Raw genomic sequence first — 27,812 nt, 5'->3', positions numbered from 1 at the left:
AATTTGAAGTTCTTTATGGAAATCAGGGACGCCGTGTCATTCGGACTAAAGAGGAGAAGGACGACCCAAGTTGTTATCAGCGCTCAGTTCAGAAGCCTGCATCTCTGATGGTATGGGGTTGCATTAGTACGTGTGGCATGGGCAGCTTACACATCTGGAAAGACACCATCAATGCTGAAAGGTATATCCAGGTTCTAGAGCAACATATGCTCCCATCCAGACGACGTCTCTTTCAGGGAAGACCTTGCATTTTCCAACATGACAATGCCAAACCACATACTGCATCAATTACAGCATCATGACTGCGTAGAAGAAGGGTCCGGGTACTGAACTGGCCAGCCTGCAGTCCAGATCTTTCACCCATAGAAAACATTTGGCGCATCATAAAACGGAAGACACGACAAAAAAGACCTAAGACAGTCGAGCAACTAGAATCCTACATTAGACAAGAATGGGTTAACATTCCTATCCCTAAACTTGAGCAACTTGTCTCCTCAGTCCCCAGACGTTTACAGACTGTTGTAAAGAGAAAAGGGGATGTCTCACAGTGGTAAACATGGCCTTGTCCCAACTTTTTTGAGATGTGTTGTTGTCATGAAATTTAAAATCACCTAATTTTTCTCTTTAAATGATACATTTCCTCAGTTTAAACATTTGATATGTCATCTATGTTCTATTCTGAATAAAATATGGAATTTTGAAACTTCCACATCATTGCATTCCGTTTTTATTTACAATTTGTACTTTGTCCCAACTTTTTTGGAATCGGGGTTGTAAATCAAATGGTGCTAACCCCCCAAAAATCCATTTTAATTCCAGCTTGTAATGCGACAAAACAGGACAAACCCCAAGGGGGATGAATACTTTTGCAAGACACTGTACTTTTATTCCATATTTTGTTGCTTTTTTGTATTTTTTGGGGGTTTTGTTTTCGAGTTTTTATTTCATCCTTGGTTGTTTCAGCAACACGCGCCGCCATTGATTGCTCATATCCAGTGAATGTGGATAGAATAATCTGACTTATTTACTTGTGGTTAAAGTCCTGTAATCACTGCTGCTTTTTATTGCCTCTGATTAGAAGCAACTCGGAACGAGGACATTACAGTTGATTGGCCACACCTGGGAGTCAAAAGCGTGATTTTTCTAGTGCCTTCTCTTAGTGCCTACGGGTACATTTCAAAAGCTTTTCATCCACGCTGGCAGCGCACCAAGTGTTTTATGTGGTGTATTTCAGCAAGGACGACTAAGCTACGCGACAGAACTACGACAGAGTGGTTGATAAAGGCACTGAACAAACACTGGTCTCTCATACAGCACTGAACACAAAAGTACTTTGGGTGATGCATCCAGGAATTCTGTATTCATAGCTCATAGTAAAAGAAGAAACAAAACAGGTAGAATGTGTCCTTCATTTCTCATTGTTGTTGTTGATGATGCTTGGATAAACATTATTGGTTTTAAAAATCTCTGCATTACCTCATCGACACAACAATACAAAATTTGGATGCAAAGCCAAAACACAATTGTATAAGGCCCGAGACACCCAGATACACCCCCCTCTCTCTCTCTCTCTCTCTCTCTCTCTCTCTCAATAATACTGTCTCTCTCGCTCTCAGTCATACTCTCTCTCAGTCTCTCAGTAATACTCTGTCTCAGTCTCAGTAATACTCTCTCTCTCTCTCTCTCTCTCTCTCTCTCTCTCTCTCACTCTCAGCAATACTCTCTCTTCCTCAATAATACTGGACCCAGAAACAATGGCGCTGCCCATAGACCGGCATTATGAGCTGTCAGATTATGCCAAACAATTGTCGTTACAAGATCGAGAATGCTACATAAATAAGTTAACTCTAACAAGTGGACATCACCTACCGGATCCGTATTTAATTAAAGAGTGGACAGATGATGTTAGTAAGTTCCCTGGTATACAATGGCCAGATATATACTCGTACCTTATTGACAAGACTTCAGTGTACACCCACGAAAAACTTCGTGCCTACAAGTCTTTAGACGCATATGATTATGTTATGTGCGGGCATGTACAACTTGATTAACAATGGGACATTTCATATTCATTTTGTTTTAATCAAATTATGCCAGTGGTGTGATGGCAATGTGGCTTTAGCTACAACAGCAAATACCAACACTAAACAGCAATTTGCAGGAGGTAATGGCATGAAAGGAATGATAGTGTAAAGAGTGCAGCTAAGAGAAATCAGAGCTGTGTAAAAAGCGAGAGGCAGAGAGCAGAAATGAAACTGAACGGGGCGGGAGCTAGGTTAGAGCAGTCAACGTAAGTTGGCATTTAGAGTGAGGGCACACAATTTTACCTTTCCATCCTTGCTTTAAAATTGTGATTTTCGGCATACACAAATAATGATGGCACAAAATCTGGACTGCTTGAGTCAAGCGAGACCTCTCCTACAAACAAAATTGCATGCAAAGCTAAGCTAACATGCTAACAATATTCATTACATTGTGTAACTATGACCCAGCTAATCAGACAAACGTTACCAAAGTATTTTGCTACATCAATAAACGAAGACTAGAAAGAATAAAAAAGAAAGATTTAATAAATAGCCTGATCTTACCTGTGATGAAGTGAGCATTTTTGATAGTGCTTTCATCCCAGTCTACACGTTTGATGGCTTGTAGTCATAGACGTCGGCGATTTTTTTGGAATGGGTGAGATCCTGCTGGAATTCTGAACATTTTAACCCCATCACTGCTACGATTCTCACACCCGACAACACAACAACTAGGCATTTCTGAGTCTTTTTTGGGTCCAGGCTGCGCGCGCAATTTCCGCTTACGTATGAATGATGTTTACTGCGAAGGGGTCTATACTCTCTCTCTCTCAATAATACTGTCTCTCTCAGTAATACTGTCTCTCTGTCTCAGTAATACTCTCTCTCTGTCTCAGTGATGCTCTCTGTCTCAATAATACTGTCTCTCTCAGTAATACTGTCTCTCTCGCTCTCAGTAATACTCTCACTCTCAGTAATACTCTCAGTAATACTCTCTCTTGCTCTCAGTAATTCTCTCTCAGTAATACTCTCTTTCGCTCTCAGTAATACTCTCACTCTCAGTAATACTCTCAGTAATACTCTCAGTAATACTCTCTCTTGCTCTCAGTAATACTCTCTCTCAGTAATACTCTCTCTCGCTCTCAGTAATACTCTCTCACTCTCAGTAATACTCTCACTCTCAGTAATACTGTCTCTCTTGCTCTCAGCAATACTCTCTCACTCTCAGTAATACTCTCAGTAATACTCTCTCTCGATCTCAGTAATACTCTCTCTCAGTAATACTCTCTCTCGCTCTCAGTAATACTCTCTCTCAATAATACTCTCTCTCACTCTCAGTAATACTCTCTCTCAGTAATACTCTCTCTCACTCTCAGTAATACTCTCACTCTCAGTAATACTCTCTCTCTCGCTCTCAGTAATACTGTCTCTCTCTCAGTAATACTGTCTCTCTCTCAGTAATACTCTCTCTCTTAGTAATACTGTCTCTCTCGCTCTCAGTAATTCTCACTCTCAGTAATACTCTCACTCTCAGTAATACTGTCTCTCTTGCTCTCAGTAATACTCTCTCACTCTCAGTAATACTCTCTCTGTGATACTCTCTCGCTCTCAGTAATACTCTCTCTCAGTAATACTCTCTCTCGCTCTCAGTAATACTCTCTCTCAGTAATACTCTTTCTCGCTCTCAGTAATACTCTCTCTCAGTAATACTCTCTCTCACTCTCAGTAATACTCTCACTCTCAGTAATACTCTCTCTCGCTCTCAGTAATATTGTCTCTCTCTCAGTAATACTCTCTCTCAGTAATACTGTCTCTCTCGCTCTCAGTAATACTCTCTCACTCTCAGTAATACTCTCTCACTCTCAGTCTCTCTCTCTCAGTAATTCTCTCTCTCAGTCTCAGTAATTCTCTCTCTCTCTTTCTCTCTCTCTCCGGGAGGTGTGATTGGTGGATTATATTTAGAAAGAGAAGGCTGTACTGTATGTTAGGTGAAGAGCAATCGCTTTAATTCATGCTAAATCCTGTAAAAGAAACATCAGTTCTTGACATTTAGGCATTTTGAGCAGTGGAATCTGTCCATTTAATGTTACAAAAAACAATAAAGGAGGGTTTGGTGCATTGATGGAGAGATGAAAGAGTGTTATCCTCAGCTGTGTTTGTGTGGCAGAATTACTCTTGTTACTAGGCTATTATGTTGGGTTATAATGTGGCTTTGGCTAAACTCTGTCTTTATTCATCATACCCACGAGTGAGGTGGGGGGGGGGGGGGGGGGAGGGGGGTGTATCACAGAGTCACAGCTCTCTGTGACTTTGAGTTGACCTCTGTGTTGTTCCCTGGCAGGTTGTTGGTGGGGAATGATTACATACTGTGAACGCCAGAGGCTTTTACGCCACACCTTTCGGCTCTGTACCTCAAGCGATGTGTGATGCAAACACAGTGCAGGACTCCTCTGTCTGTCTTGAATCTTCTTCAGTCATTATGCACTATTCCTCTCCTGCACACTTTCCTGCACACCTCTTGAGCCCTATTGGGATTTAGCTGTAATTAGAAAAGCCTGTCCTGGCTCTAATTAACAGTAAAGTCCAATAATGTTGTAAAATAACTGGTGTATTAAGAAGTGGACAAGCTACCAAAGACGCTCAGGCTTTGTTGAATAGCCTGACAAAAGTCTCAGTGTGTGTTCAATGGTATCCCTTATTCTACAAATGAGCTCATTTCTCTTACACAGTGATTTGTAGATTGCTTACACACTTTAATCAGCCCCAGGGAGTGAGTGTGTGAGAGAGAGAGAGATTAGCTCTGTATGTGTGTGTTTTGTCCTCTGCATATGGGCTCTCCCTAGGGCTCCATCTCAGGTGTCACTGTGCAGCTTATGGGGGAAGAGTGTGGGATCAGTACTCAGCACTGGCCAATAAACTGCCAGCAGATGTGAACAGACAGGGATGTGGGCCAATAAGGATGTTATACAGAGAGAACAATGGAAAATAAACCATAGAAAATAAGGTAGAGTTTTAGAGGAAGCACCTCATTGTGAATCTCATGTCTGTTAGATTCTGCAGTTCCTTTTGCACAGTTGAGGAGAAGTGACCAAAACAGCACGGCTTCCACATTTTATTTCAGTTTATATTCAGATAGGTTATACAAAAAGTATGCAAATGAAAAAGTTGTTGGCTTTATTGTTTACAGGAGTGGAGAGAGAGAGAGAGAGAGAGAGAGAGAGAGAATTACTGAGAGAGTGTGTGTGTGTGTATTACTAAGAGAGAGAGAGTATTACAGAGAGTGTGTATTACTAAAAGAGAGTGAGAGAAAGAGTATTACTGAGAGTACGGGTATGTGTGAGAGAGAGAGAGAGAGAGAGTGAGTGTGTGTATTACTAAAAGAGAGAGAAAGAATTACAGAGAGAGAGAGTGTGTTACAGAGAGTATACAGTATGTACAGTTGTGTTCAAAATAATAGCAGTGTGTTTAAAAATGTGAGTAAAGCTCAAAATCCTTATAATAGTTTTTATTTCCATGCATTAGGAACACTGCACATTATATTCTACATCAAAACATGAAGAAAAATGTATGAATATTTTAATTACTTTACAGAAAATGAAGAAAAATGAACATTGGGCTGTTCAAAAAAATAGCAGTGTCTGCATTTTTCATTACAAACTCCAAATATTTACTGTATAAACTGAAAAAATCTTAAGGATTTAGTATTCCTGTGAATCACTAAACTAATATTTAGTTGTATAACCACGGTTTCTGAGAACTTCTGGCACCTGTGAACAGGTATTCCAGCCCAGGATGATTTGACAACATTCCACAATTCCTCTGCATTTCTTGGTTTTGCCTCAGAAACAGCATTTTTGATGTCACCCCACAAGTTTTCTATCGGATTAAGGTCCGGGGATTGGGCTGGCCACTCCATAACTTTCATTTTGTTGGTCTTGAACCCTGATGCTGCTCGCTTACTGGTGTGTTTGGGGTCGTTGTCTTGTTGAAACACCCATTTCAAGGGCATTTCCTCTTCAGCATAAGGCAACATGACCTCTTCAAGTATTTTGATATATGCAAACTGATCCATGATCCCTGGTATGCGATAAATGGGCCCAACACCACAGTAAGAGAAACATTCCCATATCATGATGCTTGCACCACCATGCTTCACTGTCTTCAGAGTGTACTGTGGCTTGAATTCAGTGTTTGGGGGTCGTCTGAAAAACTGTCTGCGGCCCTTGGACCCAAAAAGAACAATTTTACTTTCATCAGTCCACAAAATGTTTTTCCATTTCTCTTTAGGCCAGTCGATGTGTTCTTTGGCAAATTGTATTCTCTTCAGCACGTCTTTTTTTTAACAGCGGAACTTTGCGGGAGCTTCTTGCCGATAGATTAGCTTCACACAGGCATCTTCTAATTGTCACAGTACTCACAGGTAACTTCAGACCGTCTTTGATCACCCTGGAGCTGATCATTGGCTGAGTCTTTGCCATTCTGGCTATTCTTCGATCCATTCGAATGGTAGTCTTCTGTTTTCTTCCACGTCTCTCTGGTTTTGCTGTCCATTTTAAAGCACTGGAGATCATTTTAGCCGAGCAGCCCATCATTTTCTGCACTTCTTTACAGTATACGTTTTACCTCTCCAATCACCGTTTTAATCAAAGCACGCTGTTCTTCTGAACAGTGTCTGGAACGACCCATGTTTCTCAGGTTTTCAGAGAGAAATGGATGTACAACATGTGCTGGCTTCATCCTTAAATTAGGGCCACCTGACTGACATCTGTTTTTTCACAGAATGAATGATCTCACTAATTAAACTCCACACTGCTATTATTTTGAACACGTCCCTTTCACTTAATTATTCGATTACACAGACTCAGGAGCATGCATATCATGAATGTTGGGTCTGTTGGTTTTCTATGACTCTACTACACCTACTGGTAAATTATTTGCCATGTAGTAATATAATTTCCACCAAAAACAGTGATTGATCTGGTTAGTCGTGTTGGACTGCTATTATTTTGAACACAAGTGTATTACTAAAAGAGAGAGAGAGAATTACAGTGTGTATTACTAAAAGAGAGAGTGTATTAGGGGCAGCACGGTGGTGTAGTGGTTAGCGCTGTCGCCTCACAACAAGAAGGTCCGGGTTCGAGCCCCGGGGCCGGCGAGGGCCTTTCTGTGCAGAGTTTGCATGTTCTCCCCGTGTCCGCGTGGGTTTCCTCCGGGTGCTCCGGTTTCCCCCCACAGTCCAAAGACATGCAGGTTAGGTTAACTGGTGACTCTAAATTGACCGTAGGTGTGAATGGTTGTCTGTGTCTATGTGTCGGCCCTGTGATGACCTGGCGACTTGTCCAGGGTGTACCCCGCCTTTCGCCCGTAGTCAGCTGGGATAGGCTCCAGCTTGCCTGCGACCCTGTAGAACAGGATAAAGCGGCTAGAGATGAGATGAGAGAGTGTATTACTGAGAGTGAGAGAGAGAGAATTACTGAGAGTGAGAGAAAGACAGAGTATTACTGAGAGTGATAGAAAGAGAGAGTATTACTGAGAGATACTGATCGAGACGCTGACCTCTTCTGCTCCTCGGACCTGCCTGATCCATCCTGATGCCCTGTGTCTGGTCGGAGTCTCATCACATCGCTCCTGTGGAGGACGGCCCCATATGGACAGTTGAAAGTCACACCTGGAGGACGCTCTGGACACTTACAGTAATGCTTTTATGGCTGAGGACTACAGTTGACTTGCTAACTTTAGGACTGCAGTTGTCATGAACAGTTTTGCACTCAAGTTTCCATCAGTGAAGAGTTTATAACATAAACGAAACTGACTTCATGTTAAAACTGTTAATGTTATAGTCATGTTGTCTGTTGTTGCCCAAATGAGGATAGGTTCCCTTTTGAGTCTGGTTCCTCTCGAGGTTTCTTCCTCATGTCGTCTGAGGGAGTTTTTCCTTGCCACCGTCGCCACAGGCTTGCTCACTGGGGATAGATTAGGGATAAAATTAGCTCATGTTTTAAGTCGTTCAAATTCTGTAAAGCTGCTTTGCGACAGTGTCTATTGTTAAAAGCGCTATAGAAATAAACTTGACTTGACTATTACTGAGAGTGAGAGAAAGAGAGAGAATTACTGAGACTGAGAGAGAGAGAGTATTACTGAGAGTGAGAGAGAGAATTATGAGAGTGAGAGAAAGAGAGAGAGATTGAGTGTGTTTGGAAAGAGCAGAGCTGCCTCATGGCAAGAGTATTTTCAGGGTTGCCATTTCCTGTTTCCTCCTCCCTCTTCCTCCCCCTTCAGTCTGTACCATCAGCCTCAACTGGCACATTAACAGTCACCATGGGAACCTATTATGGTCTGTTGCACCCATCTGCGTTTGCAAGTGTGTAGTGTGAAATTTTTTAAAAATGGCTTTAAAAATGGCTCCTCCTCAGGCAGGAGTCTCCTGCGATTGTCTCAGAGTGTTTTTCCGTATACTTCCATCACCTCACGTGTAGCGACACATTAAACACTCGCAAATCTCAACTCACTGAACTCGTCGAGCCTCCAGCTGTCTCTCTGACTCTGTCTGTAACTAAATGCTGCATGTACCGTGAAGGTGCGGGATTACAAAAGTACTCAGAATATCGAAAGGACGAGGGGGAAAGAGAAACCGAGAGTGCTCTCTCTCTCTCTCTCTCTCTCTCTCACACACACACACACAGTCTTTCCCTGCCTCTCATATTGTCATATTAAGGAAACATTATGTAAATGTTTGTCTTGACCTAGGGTTGGGCGGTATTACGGTAAGAAGGTATCCCGAGGTATCCAAAAGTACCAACGGTATCGGTCTCATTACCGTCATTTTAAAAAAATATATAATATCTAAATAAATATGGAGTACATGAGGTCATAATATAAAATAATAAATTGAAGATCATCCCGAATAACTGTGTGATCGTATTTTCACTAATTCTATCAATTTCCTAAAGAAGTTTTCATCGCGTGCAGGGTTGTTTATGTCGTTACCATGGCAACCCTGCGTGACATTTGGAGTCTGACGGAAAGCTTCGCAAGAGACTGAGACCGGGGGTGTCATGGCTCAGATGGCTAAGGTACTGTACCATAAATCCGGGGACCCGGGTTCGATTCCGACCCGAGGTTATTTCCCGATCCCGTCTCTCTCTCTCCCCCGCTCATTTCCTGTTTCTCTATACTGTCCTATCTAAAAAAAGAGACTGAGACCGCGGTTGAAAGATGGCAAGTCAAGATAACGAGTTAGTGGCAAAAAAAAAATACAACATCGGCAGTGTGGCAGTATTTTGGTTTCAAACCAAACGAAAAATCTAATATGTCCCCTAAGGCACACCATAGCCTGGGGTACTCCACTTCCACGAGATCTCTCCAATGAGTTGTGTTTTGAGTAGGTTACATGAGTAACAACAAGGTAAAATAATATAACGTATGACATTTGGGATGTGGGTAATAAACGTTTGAAATGTCATCTACTGAAGAAACGGAAGAAAACATCGTAGCGTAAACTGTTAGGTTTCTGGTGGGAATTAGCAATGCGCTTGCTATCTTTGTTGGGTGTGTTAAACCGTATGGATTTAAGTGGAATAATTGTAAGGAGTTATGTGATCAAGACAACGTTTTAAGCAAGGTAAGGCCATTTGATTATTAATTTCCCCGCCATGGCATGACGTGGGCCCATATGATTTTGCCTTGTGCAGCTATCACGCATTTGAATTAGGTTCGCCTCATTTGCGCTGAAGAATATGGTTTATCGCGCAGTCTAAACGGACTTGGGTGTTGGTTGATTCTTTTTCTTTTTTTTATTTCCCATGCTTGAAAGGGTATGATCCTGCTCATCGTGTACTTTTTTTTGATGGAGTAGGTGAAATAGTGCTGCAAATGGCGTTTCAACGCAGACATGTGTAAACGACAGTTGAATGCAATTTTCAAGATGAAGGAAGAGTTGCGTGATGCTTTGAAATATCTCTTAATCCATTCATCAATGCACAAAATTCGCTTTGCTGCTTAATCCATACCACAATGCACACAATTCGCTATGCTGCTTTTAAATAGTACATTTGAGGCATAGGCGCACGTTACACAGTAGGCCGAAACAAAATATTATTTTTTTCTCGGTAATACCGTATACCCCGGGAAAACACAGAGACAGTTTAAAGGTATCAAAATTTGGATACCGCCCAACCCTATCTTGACCCATCTTCTACTCTCTTTCTTCCTCTCTGTAATACACACAAGAAGCGTGGTTTAATAAGTGTGCTTCATCCCTCACTCTGCCCACTCTACTCAGTGGAAAGAGAGCAGGGACATTTAAAAAGAACACAATGCTTTACTGAAAAGGGCAGCCATTGTTCTGCCTCGTAAACAAATTCAGTACAAATAGCTGTGTTACTATTTTCACGCAGAGTAACTGAAGTATCTTTCTACACTCCACACAACAGAGATTAATCTTTTACACGAGGCATGTCTCATTCTTTGTGTGTTTATGGAGAACACAGACTGTAATACTCCAGTCCCACATGCAGGCATGTGCAGAAACATGTACGATAAAGTCATACACTAACGAAACATTCCAGGAAATTGATGAATCACTCGTCCTACACGAGTGGAGCAGAGATCGTTCTGAACTGTGAGCTGCCAGAGATCAGGGTCGATCTGAAATGCTAGTCAGCTCAGAATGCAGTCAGTGCAGCACAATCGTGCTTTTTCGTTCCATCCGTCTGGCTTCTGTCTCATGAAATGGAATGTCAGTGCAACTGCGCTCTTTCAACACAACACTCAGCACTCTGGGCCTCTCAAGCTCTTTTTTTTTTCACGAGCTTTGAAATTGAATTATTTCCTAACAGGACTAAAGGTTGTCTCTTGTAGGCTTGGAATAACTGCTACTGTTGTTTGTCAAAGTGCCCGATTTTTTTTTCTTCTAAAGAGAAATTTAAAAAAATGTTTGTTCAATGAGAAATTATACTTGTAGTAGCTTCTAAAGCTAAGACAAATGCAATTTTTTTTTTTAAAAATTGCATGTTATGTCCTAGCAAGGGCTTAGCCAGAAATGAAAAAGTGGGAGTCACGAACAATTGGAGTGAATGTGCCGTTCTTTTCATTAACTTTTTTCTAAAATAGTAACATCAACACTATTTAAATGAACTCTATAAAAACAAAAAGACAGAGTCATCTATATCCCCCGCCCTATATACCAAATACCAAGTTTCAAGATATTATTTGTCACATTTTTCAAGTTCTGCTGCAGGAAACCAACCCTTCCTCTTTACACTGACCTCAGCATAAACCCACTGGACCTTTGGTCCAGGTGAGCTAAAAATTGACATTTCTCACATTTCTTAGTATCAAAAGGCATTTATACATTACTTAATCAACACATATACCAACTTTCAAGTCCATACCACTCATAGTTTTCAAGTTCTGCTCCGGAAACAAAACCGACCCCTAAGACTAACCTGAGAGACTAAGTCTGAAATTGTTTCCATGGAAACATGAAAAATTAACGTTTCTCAGATTTCTTAGTATGAAGAGGCACATCTACATCACCTTGTTAACATGTATACCAAGTTTCAAATCTGTATCATGAATAGTCCCACAGCCAAAAAAGAGAAAAATCTCTGACTAAGGCACTCCAGATTAAAATGTCTTTAATATTTTAGACAAGTCCTACATGGACAAATTAAAAACAAAGCCCAATGCGTGGGCTTTGTTTTTAATTTGTCCATGTAGGACTTGTCTAAAATATTAAAGACATTTTAATCTGGAGTGCCTTAGTCAGAGATTTTTCTCTTTTTTGGCTGTGGATCTAGAATACCTTGGATTAAAGAGCACCCAAACCTAAAAAAAGACTCTAAACCATTGGAAAAAGAGCACGCCATAATTCTAAAAAAACTAACTGTATCATGAATAGTTTTGGATATATGCTCCGGAAATAAGCATTGCTCTTAGAAACTAAGTCAAAATCTATTTTTATGTAAAAATTTGAAAAAAGACTTTTTTTCAAAAATCCAAAATAGCAAAAGGCACCAGTTCACATGTTGCTTGATACATATACAAAGTTTCATGAAGATATCTTCAGTAGTTTTAAAGATATGGCCCAGAAACGAAAACGTGACCGGACGGACAGAACCCGTTTCTATAAAAAACAATCTAGCTTACTAAGAACATCTGTCAACATATATTTCACAATAGCAGCATCAATAAAAACATGAAATGAGCTTAGACAGTGTAAACAAAATTTGATTTAATAACTTAATTTTAGGGGCGGCACGGTGGTGTGGTGGTTAGCACTGTCGCCTCACAGCAAGAAGGTCCGGGTTCGAGCCCCGGGGCCGGCGAGGGCCTTTCTGTGCAGAGTTTGCATGTTCTCCCCGTGTCCGCGTAGGTTTCCTCCGGGTGCTCCGGTTTCCCCCACAGTCCAAAGACATGCAGGTTAGGTTAACTGGTGACTCTAAATTGACCGTAGGTGTGAATGTGAGTGTGAATGGTTGTTTGTGTCTATGTGTCAGCCCTGTGATGACCTGGCGACTTGTCCAGGGTGTACCCCGCCTTTCGCCCATAGTCAGCTGGGATAGACTCCAGCTTGCCTGCGACCCTGTAGAACAGGATAAAGCGGCTAGAGATAATGAGATGAGATGAGACTTAATTTTACCATACATATTTTCATGCTTGTTTCGGAAACAGCCTCGTCTGTTTTCTCTTCTTTGGAATTGAAGGGCTCTTCTCTTGTCGAGTTTTTTTCTTTGGAGGCTCTTCTTGTTCCACTTCGCTTTCTGACGTTGACGTCAATTCACATGGTGGTGATTGTACAGGATCCACATGTGAAACAGAAGCAGTTTCTTTCAACAAGGCAAAAATATTAATGATTTCCGCCATCATCTGTTTTCTTCTTTGGAATAGCTTGAAACGAAACCGACTAGTCACCTGTTCTCTGGCGTGAACGTAATCGGCACTGGTCACGTGATACAATTGACCAATGATATATCTGCATTCTGGCAGTCGGCCTTTTCCATGACTACTCGTCATCAAAAGTGAAACCGAGTTGTCAAATCTCCATAACATTCCCATGGAAATTAAAATATACAATGGATCAGAGAGTAAATGTTTAAAAAAGTAGTGATGGGCAGGACGAAAAAAATTCCCGTCATGTCAGATTTTTGCCCGTCACACACTGGCAACTGCGCGTCACAATGACGGGTTGACAGGTCTCTGGCTAAACCCTTGCGCCCTAGGCTTTGGTAGCAGATCAGCACAATACAAGCTAACTGTACAAGCGACACACACTGACCAGAGGTACCAACAATCTTTATCCCTTGTTTCAAGCTTTATTTTCTTCATAAATATCACTATACACATGAATGAAAGGTCATATACGAGAGAACAAGATGAAAGCACGGTTATATTTTGCAAATGAAACAGGAACTTATTGCAGATCGGAATCAAAGTTATAAGCAGTGAATTGAACAATTTTCAGACAACATCAGGGTTCTAACTCGACCAAAATATCAGCGTAGTGGCACCAGTCATAACGGCTGGGGGTTCAGGGGCCACCTTAGGTCCCCAAAAGCTCAGGGGTTCTACATGCTGAAAATCACTTTTGTTTTTTTGGTAGTAATAATAATAATAATAATAATAATAATAATATTTTTTTTTTTACCAAAAGTTGCTGTGATTGTTTTAGATTGAAGACTTATTATAATTAATATTCAACTATATTAGTGACATATTTATGGAATAATAATAAAACAACCAGTTGATATTCACCAAGTGTCAGCTTTATTTTCAACTTTATCCATTCAATTACAATACATGACTCTCCAAATCTAACTCGGGGACCGGTACGGATTACATGCATGGCGCATAAACACCTCTTAAAGGAGAACTGAAGGCAAATATTTCATGATCAAAATTTTATTTCTCATTTTATTAAATGTCGGAATGTATTTTTGATAGCTATTTTGTCGCTGCTATAGGAAGTTATGAGTGTTTGAAATATGCTCTGTAATATATCAGTCCATATGTAAAAGCAATGGCCGTAAACGAGATTCGCTGCAACCTGTGCGAGACATCATAGGACGGAAGTAAAACGTACAGCGGAAATCAAAGCGACCAACATCTGCCAACGTTGTCAAAAGACGCGCACGCTCTCTTTCGAATGCTGACGTGATCAAGCCGGAAGTTGTTTGTTTTGATAGCAATCAGGAAAGTTTGAAAAAAGTAGGCAGTAATCGTCATTTAAACTCGTTTTTGTGCAATATTTCGTTTGGAAAACAGTTTTCAAAATGGCGGCGCTGACACCTGGCTGACACTTCATGTTTCGAAGTCTTGCACAAGTCTCGTGAAGATCGCGTGGATAAGCGACGCCTGCCATGGACCAAACGAACTACATTCAACATGGCTAAAAACCGAATAGGCTGATAAGTATAATATTTAATTGCAATTAGTTGCCAATATGAGTCACAATATAAAGTTACTAAAACCGAAAATGTAATTGAACAACACGTTAATTAAGAAATTAAGCAAGTTTAAAAATGACTTCAGTTCCCCTTTAACACGGATGGCACTTTACCGTGAACACAGAGTAAGGAAGGAGGTAAACCGGACGAGCATGATCAGTGACTATCTCCACACGGAACTACTCGGGCAGCTATGCACTGGGTGCTTATGCGGGCGGGGAGTGGAGTATGTCCGAATGTAGAACATTCGCATGGCGGCGCTCCGTCGCTGCCACATGGGGATAGCAAGAGAAAACTAGACAGGGACACTCTAACGAGTGCAAACCCCGCCTTTTCCCTATTAAAATACATTGGGCGAAAATTTCGAAGTTCTGCCATGACCTTGACCTTTGACCTCCAAAATGTAATGGTTTCCTTCCTGGGTGATTGGCAACACGTACAAAATTTGGTCCAAATCGATCCATTGGTTCTTGAGATATCTTGCAGACACACAGACAGACAGACAGACAGACAGACAGACAGATACACACACACACAGACTGACACAGGTGAAAATAATAACCCCTCCAACTACTGTTGGCGGGGTTAATTAAACAAAAGACCACATTTTCAACATTGACAAGTCTTTTTATTAGTGTAGCAGCAACTTTTACAGGCGTGTCGGCAATATTGTGGGCGTAGCGGTAAGGAAACATTGAGTATCAGCTCGATACGCTGAAAAGGCCTAGTTAGAACCCTGAACATGTACCACAGAATTGGTCTGAAGAATCATTTGAGTCAATTGTGATACTGGATTTAAACAGAATTAAGTAAATGTCAGTTCAAATGTTGCTTGCTATCTCTTGCAGCTCTCTCTGAAACTGTATCTTGATGTTTTGTACATACGTTGAAAATAAGCAGTTATCCATCGATAAATGACTTGCTAGTGTAGTGTAGTATAGGGTTGTTTCCAGTTTGATTGTCAAAATAGAAGATTATGAATTTGAGATGTGAACTCTTGTTAAGGGCGGCACGGTGGTGTAGTGGTTAGCGCTGTCGCCTCACAGCAAGAAGGTCCGGGTTCGAGCCCCGTGGCCGGCGAGGGCCTTTCTGTGCGGAGTTTGCATGTTCTCCCCGTGTCCGTGTGGGTTTCCTCCGGGTGCTCCGGTTTCCTCCACAGTCCAAAGACATGCAGGTTAGGTTAACTGGTGACTCTAAATTGACCGTAGGTGTGAATGTGAGTGTGAATGGTTGTCTGTGTCTATGTGTCAGCCCTGTGATGACCTGGCGACTTGTCCAGGGTGTACCCCGCCTTTCGCCCGTAGTCAGCTGGGATAGGCTCCAGCTTGCCTGCGACCCTGTAGAACAGGATAAAGCGGCTAGAGATAATGAGATGAGTTGAACTCTTGTTAATTAATCCAAAACCTTTTTGCAAGAGACATTTCATCAGCTCTATCAAGCAGTGACAAGCGCAAGAATGAACAGACTTGAGCTGAACAAATGAATTTCTGTGTTAGGTTTCAGATCCCTTATTAAATTTCATGGTGATGAAACCCAGAGTGTGGGAGTCATGACATCACAAATTGTTGAGCCGTCCTGAGAGGAGCTAAAGGTCCATTTACACCAGAATGGTGTTATTTGACCTCATGTTACATACGGAGTTATATACGGTATGGTCATTAGTATGATTGGGACACTGACAAATAATGTGAGGATGTCCTTTAGGAGGTGCTTTATTTTGGGCTGCACAGTGGTGTAGTGGTTAGCACTGTCGCCTCACAGCAAGAAGGTTCTGGGTTCGAGCCCAGCGGCCAACGGGGGTCTTTCTGTGTGGAGTTTGCATGTTCTCCCCGTGTCTGCATGGGTTTCCTGCAGGTACTCCGGTTTCCCCCACAGTCCAAAGCAGGGCTTTGAACCGGTTCAAGGAACGAAAACCGGGAACTTTTTCTATTTCACATGGAACAGAAACGAAACCAGAAACTTTATTATTTTTTATGCTCCGGAACAGAAACGCTTATTAAAAATAATGGTAACCGGTTAATACTGGTTTTTATTTCGTTCCTCAAAGTTTCCGTAGCCTACAAATAAAAAAGTCATTCTCCTCCTGCGCAAATTTCTATGACCCGCTGGGGTTCACTTCCTGTGTGACGTTCGCTGACTGAATGGAGAGAGCGGGAAGATGGATTACTATCACGTCTCCACGTGATAATAAGTGAGTAAGTGCATTACTGAGTGTCTGAGCAAAGAAGAGCCTGAACGTTGCAACCTCCCTATTGGCTGTTTGTAAAAATGTATCAGTTGTTGCCCTTCCCACGGGAATCATCGCGGGCTCGAGAGACGAGACCTGACGAGTTAGTTCGTTGGTAGCAGAACAAAATGTCTGGACACAAATCGGGTTTTCAGAAAAGGAAAGAAAATAAACGGAGGGTCGAAAATACAAAAAAGGAGGCAGAAAATGCAAAACGAGTTTTAAGGTAGGACAAATGGTTACTTTTCTGAGGCAGCCCGCCGTGGCTGCAGGCTTTCAGTTGTCATTGAATGGTTACTTTTCTGAGGCAGCCCGCCGTGGCTGCCTGCAGGCTTATTTATTATAGCCCATTTAGTTAAAATAGTTGATATAAAATGTTTATAGTTATGTGATGGTTGTCCTGATTTAGACTGGTGTTTTGTTTTTTTTGGGGGGGGGTTGCGCGATGTTGCACCCGGGTCCAGATTAGGGCAGAACCGGCCCTGGCTACATTTCAGGTGTAGTTTGTTTTATGAATGTATGTACTTGCATAGATGTGTACTTGGTCTTCCAATATGGCGCCTAACAAAATCTCGCGGCGCGGTGACGTCATGCGGTAGCCCTCTATAGGGCCTGACTAGCCTTTGGTAACACACTAAACGAATTCTCTTTCATTTTTGGCACTTTTTCTGTTTGTGTAGATGGGAAGACATACTGAGAATCCAAATCGCCAACATTTGAAATAATAATTGTTTTGAATTATTTCTTGTCTTATTTAATGAAGGTTGTAATAGAATTAGCCTACATTTGGCTTAAGCTGGATGAGACAGAGACATAACTTTATAGCCATTTGTTAAACAGCTGACAGGTAACATAATTAACCGTTCCGGGAACGAAATTTTTTTGTTCTAACCGGTTCGGGAACGTCTATTTAATGGTGGAACCCAAAACCGGAAACGTTAAAATTCCGTTTCTGTTTGGAACGAACCAATAGGAAAAAAATTCTGGTTCAAAGCCCTGGTCCAAAGACATGTGGTTAGGTTAACATGCGCCGGCCTTGGGCTGAGGTTGGGTTGAAGTGCCCATGAGCAAGGCACCGAACCCCCAACTGCTGCCCACTGCTCTGGGTATGTGTGTGTGTTCATTGCATGTGTGTGTTCACTGCCCCAAGCGGGTTAAATGCAGAGGAGGCATTTCACAGTGCTTGTCTGTGCTTGAGTGCATGTGTGATAAGTAAAGGCTTCTTGTCTTCTTGTACTGAAGGAAAAAATGTCACAAAGATTTGAATAAAAAAGGGTCGAATTTTAAAAGCGACTGAATTCTTATATACACAGTATATAAAGTTGAAAACAATGTAAGGTTGAAAACCATATGCTTGTATAAATTCAAGGTTTCTTTTCTTCGGTGTTCAGAGATTCATATTTTAAAATCCAGGTTTTCCAAAAGAAAAAAAAAAATCAGTACACATATTCAACCAGGTAAATTCAGGCTGCAAAATTCAACACGAAAAATTCAATTTTAACATCCGGGCTACTCAGGGGCAAGAAAGGCAGTTGAGCCTGGAGCGTATTGTGTTGTTTTGTATCTCCTGCTGCAGACTCCGGCTAAAGAAATAACAATAGTTAAAGACATATTTATTAATCTGCTGAAAATTCCCAGTTGCCTTCGCACTGGTCTGTTGATATGGTGAGATCGGAGCAAAACAGCACAACACATTCCAGACACGATTGTCTTTGCCTGCCCCTGAGTAGCCGGGATGTTAAACTTGAATGTGAGCACTGAAATTCTTTCACTTGTTTCCATTAGGGGTCGCCACAGCGGATCTGTTCCACATATTGGATTTGGCATAGGTTTTTACACCGGATGCCGTTTCTGTCGCAACCCTCCCCAATCTATCCAGGCTTGGAACCGGCACTAAACATGCACTAGCTTGTGCAACCCCAGCGGCTGGGTATTTTACCTAACCTACATGCCTTTGAACTGTGGGAGGAAACCCATGCAAACACGGAGAGAACATGCAAACTCCACATGGAAAGGCCCCCTGTCGGCCGTGAGGTTCAAACCCGGAACCCTTCTTGCTGTGAGCTGACAGTGCTAACCACTACACCACTGAAATTAGCAAAATTGAGCACTGAAATTCTAAATATTTGAAAACCGATTGAGTGACTCTGAACTTGTGAAATATTGCTGAAATATATTATAAACATGGAACTCACATTCCCTGTGTCCGAAATCACTCCCTACTCACGATATAGTGGACTATATAGTGAGATCGCCAATTTGTAGTGCTGTCCGAATGTATAGTGAGAATTATTACACCCTTATATAGTGCCCTCATGGTATCCCACAATGCATCACGAAAAGTAGTGCACAACTGATGGTTACTAAACAAACAGTATATCCCATCATGCATTGCGGTCGCACTGAAAGAAATCAAATCAAAAGCCTCGAATTTGATTTAATAAAAGGCAGCGGCAAAGAAGAAAGTATTCAGCCTTGATTTAAAAGAACTGAAAGATGCAGCAGACACAAAGTACTTTGTATTTATTAATGTGGGAAATACGCTCAGCATAATATGGATTTATCACAAAAATACATGCGTGTAATTATTATTTTGAAAACCCACCAGCCGACTGATCTGGCACGTTTTAACTGTGCGACGGAGTAGTGTCCGAAAGCGTCTTTTCATTTTACCAATGAGCTCACTATATAGTCCTCTATATAGTCTCATCTCATCTCATTATCTCTAGCCGCTTTATCCTGTTCTACAGGGTTGCAGGCAAGCTGGAGCCTATCCCAGCTGACTACGGGCGAAAGGCGGGGTACACCCTGGACAAATCGCCAGGTCATCACAGGGCTGACACATAGACACAGACAACCATTCACACTCACATTCACACCTACGCTCAATTTAGAGTCACCAGTTAACCTAACCTGCATGTCTTTGGACTGTGGGGGAAACCGGAGCACCCGGAGGAAACCCACGCGGACACGGGGAGAACATGCAAACTCCGCACAGAAAGGCCCTCGCCGGCCACGGGGCTCGAACCCGGACCTTCTTGCTGTGAGGCGACAGCGCTAACCACTACACCACCGTGCCGCCCCCCTCTATATAGTAATTCCCTATACAGTGAGTAGGGAGTAGTGAACGAGTGAGTGATTTCGGTTACAGGGATTGTTTTTGTTTAAGCGTTTCTTCGCCGTGTATCGAAGTAAACTCTGGTGTGATTCTTGCGACAGCGCCTCCTAGAGTATACGCTCATGTTACGTGCATTAATACGGACTTGCCTGCACAGACGTGCACGCAGAAGTATAAAGGCAGCCTTAAGAGGCCTACAGGAGCTCTGTAACTAATGGTGTTAGCTCTCTGTAATCTCATTAGCCCCATAACGACTCTGCAGACACCACGGTGCTAAAAGAGATCTACTACTGAGTCAGTGTGTCTGTTATCATTCAGTATAAACATATCGATTTTAAAATGAATGTTTAGTGCCGTTTCAAAATGCTTTGCTGCCAGCTTTAGTGCAGCTCTCTGCCAGAAAATAAGGTTCGAAATCTGATTTAATGCTGCACTTTTACTGTAAGCCGAATGCTTCAAGGCCCCTGTGGGTACGTTTCCCTCTTCCCTTATTATTATAATTATTATTTACAAAATGTGCCATATTTGAATAACATATAACTCTAATGTTATTATAGTGTCCAGGATATTAGATTTTTTTTTTTTGGTCTGCACTGACATGTATTATGATGATAGTGCATTCCCTCTTGTTCTGCAGTGAGACAAGGGTTGGTGGTTTCTATGGAAACCGCAGATCTTCTACTGCAGCAAGCTTGGGTGTGTGTTTTACTCCCCCCGCCACGCTCTGTTCATTACAGTGTAAGACAGCATCTACTGCTATAACCATAATTCACACCTAATTTCCGTCTCCGTTCCTTTGTTTACATGACTTTAGATCTATAGCCAAGTGTACCTTTGTGCCCCTATTCCTGTGACTGCGATGAGAAATGCTTGGAGTGGTGTGTGTTTTATGGAGGGAGCTTTTTTGCAGTTATTCCATGGTTTTACAGTTTGTAATTTATTTCTCTCTCTCTCTTGTGTTCCGTTCCTAGAATTCTCTAAAAAAGCGAGGTGCAAGGCCAAACAGCAAACCGGATAAGAAGACGTCACCACAGGTAGAGTGCACGTTAGCAATAACTAATGAAATTATAATGCAGTAACACAACTGTAATTATTTCATACATTTTAGCACAGTATATTTAACAGTTATTCCACAAAATCAAATCGTACATGAGCTGTAAGCCGTGTACGACGAGATTGAGTGGAATAACTGTTTTATTCTCTCCACATTTACTGGATTTTGAGAAACAGCATTTTCATTTTTTGCAAATTTGATAAATAAAAACTTTATACAAAATGTCTGTGTTGCGTGAATCGCGTGTGGGTGGAGCACAGAGGACGGCAGGACAGAGATCAGGTTTGTAAACCGGCTTTATTGCCACACTTTTCAGAGTTGCAATCAAGTTTTCACTGGCGCGAGAGACACACACACACACACAGCGTCTCGTCCGGTTCTCCCTCTGCTCTCGCTCTCCCTCCTTAAATAGGGCGGTTTACTGGGGAGAACACACAAAACACAGGTTAATGACACTCAGGTGAAGCGATTCTGCCACTTACCTTCCCCAACTCCGCCCTCCTGTCACAGACCGGTGCTTGACCACGCCCCCGCTGCCACAGTCTGACAAAATCATTTCCGCTTAGAATGTAAACAAACCAGCAAAATGACCGGAACAATTTGTGAAAAATGCGATAATTCTTGAAAAATTAAAAAAAGATACGTTTTTACCATCCATATTTTGTTGCTCCTTTTTTTTTTGTATTTTTTTTGGTGTTTTCTTCTTTAGGGTTTTTTGGTGGTTGATAAACCAACTCACAGGCGCATATATATATATTAGTGCTGTCAAAAATGTCGTGTTATTAACGTGTTAACTTGACTCAATTTTAACGGTGATAATTTTTTTTATCGCGAGATTAACGCTCTGTGACATGATGCCACGCCCCGCACACCCAGAGTCCTCTGCCCTCCCCTGAAGAGCCACGGTGCTCGGCTTAGGTTTCGTTTTCCCATCAGCGGCTCCAGCCCCACTTTGCAGTGGCTGTGACAAGACGTGTTATGCTCTGCAATAAAAAAAAAAAAACATTGGTACAACCAGTGTTCGAACTATGCCGATATTTTCGGGGGGGGGTCCCTTATTTTCCCTTGGGGGGGGTGCTTGCGCTTGTCTCAGAGCGCGGCTCTCCATCGCGCGCTCGCTTCAGATATGCAAATGTTTCCCGTTACACACGATTGCTATGTCAATAAACATCATTTTGCCAATATTTTAGAGACCCCCCAACATTTCCCAAATCATGTTTTCAAGGGATCTCATGTCTGTTTCAGGGGATCTCGGATCCCCCGTGTACCCCCGTAGTTCGAACGGTGAGCAAGCCCATTCACTTTTTTATGCTGATAAGAGAATTACAATGGTTTTTCATGTGACAAAAATGTGCGATTAAATTGCGATTAATTCGCGAGTTAACTATGACAGTCGCGACATTAATCGCGATTAAATATTTTAATCGCTTGACAGCACTAATATATATATATATACTGTTGGCTATTTCTGTTTCTTTTAAAAACTTGATAATTTTTGGGGTTTTGTTTTCGAGTAGAGTTTTTATTTCATCCTCGGTTGGTTCAGCAACATGCCGCCATTTTTTTCTCTACTCATGGTGTATGAGCTGATAGCTTAGTAGTAGAGTAGCCGATCAGAGCGCGCGATTGCTCATATCCAGTGAATGTGGATAGAATAATGTTGATTATACTCAATATAGTCCAAGTAGTATGATATAGGTAAAGATAGCTAGAGTTTTGCATTTTTCCCCAAAATGCTTTTTGAAATAGGAAACTTCTTTGACGTAGGGTTCTGCTTTGAGCATTTAAGAGTTCCAGAAGGACCAAGAGGGTTCTAGATTAGATGTTTTTAAATGAATAGGCTATATTAACATTTTATTCTGACAGAATTTAATGCAGAGAATCATATTTCTTTAGCTTAGACAGTTGCGATATACATATTTGTTGACATTGTTATATATCAGATTACTGATAAGTCTGACATCTCTACCATCAGCCTCCTGAGGACAGTTCTGACCTGAAGTGCCAGCTCCATTTTGCCAAGGAGGAGTCGGCACTTATGTGCAAGAAACTCACCAAGATGGTGAAAGACAATGAGGCGATGAAAGAGGAACTGACCAAATACCATTCGCTCTATGGCGACATGGACACCACGCTGACCGTGGACGAGGTAGCCGACTCGCCACACACGCGTGAAGCCGAGGTCCGAATTCATCTGAAGCTGGTTGAGGAGGAAGCGAACTTGCTGAGTCGACGAATAGTGGAGCTGGAGGTGGAGAATCGTGGTCTCCGGGCTGAAATGGATGACATGAAGATTCAGGAGACCCCCGGAGGGCTTGCAGTTGCAACAGGAGTTGGGCAGCTGCTAATTTCTCCTTCAGCTGAGAACGTTATGGAGCTGCAGCGGCACCTGCAGTTTGTAGAAGAAGAAGCGGATCTGCTGAGAAGGTCACTGATTGAGATGGAGGAGCAGAACAAGCTACTTATGAACGAACTTAATCGGTACAAGTCAGAGCTTCCTCCTGATTCTGATATTGAGTCCTTGTCGCCCTCCACCATCCTTCCTCCATCCATCACTCCTGGAGTGGCAGCTTCTGAAGAAGGTGCTCTAAATGAGGCATCCCAAGAAGAGCTCCTGGCAGCCAAGCTGCAAATCAGTGACCTGAGCAGTAAGGTAAAGAAGCTCCAGTATGAGAACCGCATTTTGCTGTCCAACCTCCAGCGCTGTGACCTGGCTTCCAGACATGCGGACATTCGGCCTGCCCTGGAGACTGACGCAGAGGCAGGGGATTCAGCCGAGTGCGTGCCCAGCCCAGAATGCAATGACGGCCCAATGGATGGTGAAGAGAACCAGCCTCTGGAGGACAAGGGTGAGAAAGTGGCAGAAAACAACCATTCCCTTTCTGATCAGTGCCTCAGCATCAAAGAACTCTTGTCCATCCGTGACCAGGCCCAACTAATTACCTCAGCAATCCAGCTCCTCATGTCTACCGATTCCAACTGTCTTCTCGCCGTCTCATCAGACACAATCTTACATAAAATTGCAGCGAGGGAACCTGGAGAAACTGGGTTCCTGGAGAAGAACCAAGTACAGAGCTCTAATCTGCCTCTAGTTGAGGCCCTGCACAGTAGACTTCAGTCTCTGCAGGCCCAGCTGCAGGCGCTCAGTCAGCGGATAGAGGTCTTGGGAGAGTCCCCTGAGAATAAGCATGTGAAGGAACTATCATCTGTGGCCCTAGTCTCTCAGTCAGCAGAGCTCGGCCCTGGAGATACTCAGGTCAATCAGATCACGCTTCAACAGCAGGTAAGAGCCTTGTATCATCAACACTGCCTTGAATCTATTAAGCACTCGATTTCCTTTCATTTTTTTTATTCCTCCTTTGTTTATTGAGAGCAAATGAAATTTTTTTTTGCTTTGCCCTTTATATTATCGCCAAGTTACTAACCCTGTTCCGTTCATTTTATTTATAAAGCTTGCCAACCAGTGCAACTAATGTGCATGCTCTTATTTTAAGACATCTTGGCCTCTAATGGAGTAAATTATGGCTCGTGTTACACTGCTCAACTTGGGTCAAATATCTGAAGTCCTAGGAGTTAAGAAAACCTTATTAAAAACAGATTTATTTGCAAATAGCCATAACATTGTATAAATTGTGTAAATTGTTGGACCTCTTTTAATTTGTTTAGACAGAATCACAGAGGAATTCACACAATCCACTCAAACAAATACAGCCTACATCTTTCAATACTATATGGAGCCATACTGTATTCTTTGCTTGCAATCACGTGACTTTTTGCCTTCTGGTTCACTTCCGGTTTCCAAGTGACGGGCAACAATCAAAGATGGCATCCAGGCCAAGTACATGTCCATCGTCATCTTGTGGAAAACATTCTACATCTGACCATGTTAACGGACTAGAACCAAAAGCAGAATTGAGATATCAAGAAAAAATATATTGATGCGATGGATTGGACCCCTACGGCTTAAGAGAGGTGGACTTTTCAAGCGATTTCAATAACTTTCCAAATATACAGTTTCCGGACATTTCCAATTATCTGGTAGTCATCGCGTATATTGATTCTTTGTGTAACGCGTATAACATCGCGTTACACAAAGAATCAAATGAAAGCTTTGAAAAGTCTTGAAGCCGATAACTTTTTCATTTGTGGCTGGGTTCATGACATTGGAATAAGACTTCTAAAGGACAGTAATAGTCTTGTTTTTGTAAGCCAAATTGTGGTATGTGATTCAAGTCGGAGCTGCTGTAGGCATTTTTGCAGTGATAACTTTTGATTTTAGATATGTAAAGTTGATGTAGGTGGCACGGTGGTGTAGTGGTTAATACTGTTGCCTCACAGCAAGAAGGTTCTGGGTTCAAGCCCAGTGGCTGACGGGGGCCTTTCTGTGCGGAGTTTGCATGTTCTCCCCGTGTCTGCATGGGTTTCCTCCGGGTGCTCCGGTTTCCCCCACAGTCCAAAGACATGCAGGTTACGCTAACTGGTGGCTCTAAATTGACTGTAGGTATGAATGTGTGTGTGAATGGTTGAAAGGAGAAAACCTCTATAATAATCCAGTAAAAGGCAACGGGAAACCACTACTGTAATGTTCCCTAGAGACTTTGATGGCTGAAGCTGTCAGAGTGGCCGTGTTGTTGTAGTGATATGCCAAAATAGATGGATGGAACGTCGATGTTTTTAGCTTTAACAAAATGATCGCTGCAAACATGAGCATGTGGACTTTTGATTCCTTTCGAACACGAAAGGTTTGCGAGCCATTTTTCATGGCGTCTTTTTGAGATTTTTCATTCTTTCACCCTCATGCACGACTACTTTTGGTATCCTTTCTTGATTCGATTGGTTTGCACATCCAAATACAGAGCAACTACAGTGGTGCTTGAAAGTTTGTGAACCCTTTAGAATTTTCTATATTTCTGCATAAATATGACCTAAAACATCATCAGATTTTCACACAAGTCCTAAAAGTAGATCAAGAGAACCCAGTTAAACAAATGAGACAAAAATATTATACTTGTTCATTTATTTATTGAGGAAAATGATCCAATATTACATATCTGTGAGTGGCAAAAGTATGTGAACCTTTGCTTTCAGTATCTGGTGTGACCCCCTTGTGCAGCAATAACTGAAACTAAACATTTCCGGTAACTGTTGATCAATCCTGCACACCGGCTTGGAGGAATTTTAGCCCATTCCTCCGTACAGAACAGCTTCAACTCTGGGATGTTGGTGGGTTTCCTCACATGAACTGCTCGCTTCAGGTCCTTCCACAACATTTCGATTGGATTAAGGTCAGGACTTTGACTTGGCCATTCCAAAACATTAACTTTATTCTTCTTTAACCATTTTTTTGGTAGAACGGTTTGTGTGCTTAGGGTCATTGTCTTGCTGCATGACCCACCTTCTCTTGAGATTCAGTTCATGGACAGATGTCCTGACATTTTCCTTTAGAATTCGCTGGTATAATTCAGGATTCATTGTTCCATCAATGATGGCAAGCCGTCCTGGCCCAGATGCAGCAAAACAGGCCTAAACCATGATACTATCACCACCATGTTTCACAGATGGGATAAGGTTCTTATGCTGAAATGCAGTGTTTTCCTTTCTCCAAACATAACACTTCTCATTTAAACCAAAAAGTTCTATTTTGGTCTCATCCGTCCACAAAACATTTTTCCAGTAGCCTTCTGGCTTGTCCATGTGATCTTTAGCAAACTGCAGACGAGCAGCAATGTTCTTTTTGGAGAGCAGTGGCTTTCTCCTTGCAACCCTGCCATGCACACCATTGTTGTTCAGTGTTCTCCTTAAGGTATTAGGCAGAGACCCGTCCACCCGTAAATTTGACGGGCGATTGCCGATTTCAACGGGCAAGTATACACACAGACGGATACTGAAACGGACGATAATGCCGAAAATTTTCGCACATGAATACTCCCACATGTCATCCGATAAATCCAGTTATGTTCCGCCCACACACGGACTGGCCATCGGGAGTAGCGGGAGTTTTCCCGGTGGGCCGGTGGTTCAGCGTGGGCCGGCGGAGAAAAAAAAAAAAAAAACAGTTGCGCGCTGGCCTTTAATATGATAAGCAATGTTAACAGTTTCTTTAACAAACTGTTAACATTGCTTATTACAGTTGCGCGCTGGCCTTTAATATGATAAGCAATGTTAACAGTTTGTTAAAGAAACTGTTAACATTGCTTATCATATTAAAGGCCAGCGCGCAACTGTTTTTTTTTTTTTTTTTCTCCGCTGGCCCACACTGAACCACCGGCCCACTGGGAAAACTCCCGCTACTCCCGATGGCCAGTCCGTGTGTGGTTCCGCCATCATTTACAAATCGTAAGAAACACAGTTTAATACGAAAAATACTGAAAACTTGAAATGAAAAATCAGAATATTTCATCGTTTCCGCCATTTTGGCCCGCACTGAATCTTGTAACATGCGGACTGAATAAATCGCGAATTCTGATTGGTCGAAAATTGCCAAACACCCTGCGTTGTAGTTTCCTCTTTCTTGGCGGGAGAACCGCATTTTTTTTTGCTGACTCACTCTTCTGGATCAAGATGAATCCCAACAAACGCCCCAAATTGAATGTGACAAAAACTGATTCGTTTTTCCACAAAAAGACAGAAAAGGTATGTGTGATACATTGATTAACAAGGGGGTTTCATTGGGGTATGGTAAAATAGAATACTGTTGGTTTTTTTTTTTATTAAATACTGTAACTAGATCAAAAGATTATATACAATTCATTGTTGTTTATTTTCTTTTCACTTTTGTTACCAAATCAAACACCATACATACATCTGATACATTCAGGAGTGAAACTGAAAAAAATACATAGTAAAAATATGCAATATTTCTGATCAAAAATTACACGCCATTTCACCCTGAAAATGTCCTAGAATGCAGGAAATGAAGTCTAAATTTCAAAAATTTTCTGGG

The 27,812-nt window shown here is 41.9% G+C and overlaps 1 protein-coding gene across 3 annotated transcripts in view; it reads left to right on the top strand.

The window, feature by feature from the left end:
- mtcl2 (microtubule crosslinking factor 2) overlaps positions 1-27,812 on the top strand; it is a 137,785-nt gene that overhangs the window by 80,498 nt on the left and 29,475 nt on the right. For all 3 annotated transcript variants that reach the window (XM_060937930.1, XM_060937929.1, XM_060937928.1), the window contains exons 4-5: positions 20,787-20,849; positions 22,845-24,152. In XM_060937930.1, coding sequence (XP_060793913.1) covers positions 20,787-20,849; positions 22,845-24,152 — 1,371 coding nt within the window. The remainder of the gene's footprint in view (positions 1-20,786; positions 20,850-22,844; positions 24,153-27,812) is intronic.

This window comes from Neoarius graeffei, chromosome 13 (genome assembly GCF_027579695.1).
Source record: "Neoarius graeffei isolate fNeoGra1 chromosome 13, fNeoGra1.pri, whole genome shotgun sequence".
Lineage (NCBI taxonomy): Eukaryota > Metazoa > Chordata > Actinopteri > Siluriformes > Ariidae > Neoarius > Neoarius graeffei.
The sequence above is the reverse complement of the archived record's forward strand: the minus strand, read 5'-3'. Positions and strand labels throughout refer to the sequence as shown.